The sequence below is a fragment of the Artemia sp. Qi Xiang Cuo genome, chromosome 19 (genome assembly GCF_049724085.1).
Source record: "Artemia sp. Qi Xiang Cuo chromosome 19, ASM4972408v1, whole genome shotgun sequence".
Lineage (NCBI taxonomy): Eukaryota > Metazoa > Arthropoda > Branchiopoda > Anostraca > Artemiidae > Artemia > Artemia sp. Qi Xiang Cuo.
Window position 1 is genome coordinate 14,497,499 of NC_142812.1, and position 2,097 is coordinate 14,499,595.

The following is a 2,097-nucleotide window of genomic DNA, read 5'->3' on the forward strand; positions in this document are numbered from 1 at the left end:
TGACATCATTGTGAAGACATAATTGGACTTTCTTCGTATGTTAATATACCTTATCAGAAATTGACATCCTGTTACAAGAACCCCACTTAAAATTCAAATAATACTTATCAAGTGGATCCTGTTACAAGAACCCCACTTAAAATTCAAATAATACTTCTCGAGTGGATTAAAAAATCCAGGTATACTGATGGGACATTTTTGATAAGAGCCCGGATGTGTGCGAAAGCTTAGCGCAATAATACCAGTTTAAGAGTGCTTGCCAACTGTGAAATAGCAAATCGTTTTTTTTTTGTTTTATATATAGTTAGTTTGTTTAAAGGAATAATTGGATTTTTGCATAAGAAAAGCATCTTGGCTAAAAGAGAAGTTACAAGGTAAGGTTTTTTTTTTTATAGAAATGCATGATAGGCTATTTATGTGTTATAAGCATTCCTTTATATACTGCTAATTTTGGTTAATGAAATAAAATTAAATAGGATTATTATTATTATTATAGAAGCAAATTTTAAGTATTACTTATCAAAAGCTAAGCACCTAAGAAAATTTGTCTTATTTTTGAAAAAAAATACGGAAAGGAAAACAAATATATATACATTTACAAGTTCTGGCTGCACTTGTACATCAGAAGTCCCTGGCATGGCTTGAAGAGGAGTATCCCCCCTATCTTGATCTGATAAGGCTGACTCAAATTTCTTGCTAGGTTGCATAGAGACTCCTGGCTGGTCCGACGAACTAGCAAATCTGATTACTGTTGGCCTTGCAACTTGCATTGATGCAGTATCGATGTCGCTAGCTTGTATAGCGGGGTTCTCCATCCTTGTGGCCCACTGTCTTTTCGGTTTTTGACCGGACTGCATTGGGACTGACACTGACCGGGCGGCCTCGTCATCTCGCGCTTTCTTTGATGGAGGAGGGGTACATTCTTCGCTATTTGCGGTACCCATAGCTATCTTTACAGCTGGAGGGGCAACAAATTTTTCATAATTTGTCTTAATAAGAAGAGAAAAAATTAGTATCAAAATAATTTCCCCCCTTTTTTTTACAGAAAGAAAGTTAGTATCATCATCCATATAATTTTGTTTAGTAAAGCATTTATCTCATTTCAGTAAAGCAAAAAGTAAAAATTTCACGAGAAATATATTAGGCTTAGAAATCAAACGTTTTTATTAGACAATCAGTAGTCTATAGCCATAGGATAGGAATCATTGTTTTCTATTTTTACTATTTAGAAAAAATATTAAATGTTCTAGTCTATAGGCTTTTAATTAGATCGTTAACCCCGCAGCCTATAGACCTAAATTTGCAAACATAGGTTAAAATGCTATCTATACTTAGCTAGCTCAATTCTTACTTATTCAAAATATTAAAAGGGGGGCATAGGATCTTCAATTCCATAGTATCGAAACCCAAAAAAAGTCGACAAGTATATGCAAAGCTTTTAAAAGTTATATACTTAAATTATGAAGTACTTATAATCACAGAAAAAAAGGAAGACCAACCTTTGTGATTCGAACGAAATTTGAACTTTAGTGTAAAGAGCAAGATATTGAGGAGGGGGGCAACCTTTTATATCTGCAGCGACTAATATGCAAATTCTATTTTAATTTTTCATATACAATGAACCAAAATCAAAGTGAACATGCCTCTCTTTTTTGAATATTTACTAAAATTGAAATACAGGAATCATTTAATATTTAATGATGAAGGAAGCTTTTTAAAAGAGGTAACCACACAGTGTAAGGAAAGAATTTCTTCCTTAACTTAATGACAAGACAATTTCTTTTTATTATAATAATGAGAAAATTTTACTCACCAGAAATTGCTTAGAATTATCCATTTTCTAAGTAAATGTTCACAAAAAATGTCAGTAGTGTTAAGTTGAATGAACTATTCAAAACTGTTGAAGAACCTAATTTGAAACCTGAATATATACAAAAAATAATAGGATGAAAGCAAAAACAAGACTATATACCTTGAATTAGAAATTGCGTAAATCTGGTGGCAAAGGTGTAATGACCCTGTAGAAATGTTTACCCAGAGGACTAGTCTTGCTCAATTCGCTTGGCAAAGAGTGTAATGCCCCTGTAGAAATGTTTA

At 32.7% G+C, this 2,097-nt stretch overlaps 1 protein-coding gene across 1 annotated transcript in view; it reads right to left on the reverse strand.

Moving 5' to 3' along the window:
• Nucleotides 1-944, reverse strand: part of LOC148940531 (uncharacterized) — a 22,294-nt gene extending 21,350 nt beyond the window's left edge. Inside the window, exon 1 of the mRNA XM_089105010.1 lies at nucleotides 621-944. Within this exon, the coding sequence (XP_088961136.1) occupies nucleotides 621-944 (324 nt within the window). The remainder of the gene's footprint in view (nucleotides 1-620) is intronic.
• Nucleotides 945-2,097: the final 1,153 nt, after the last annotated feature.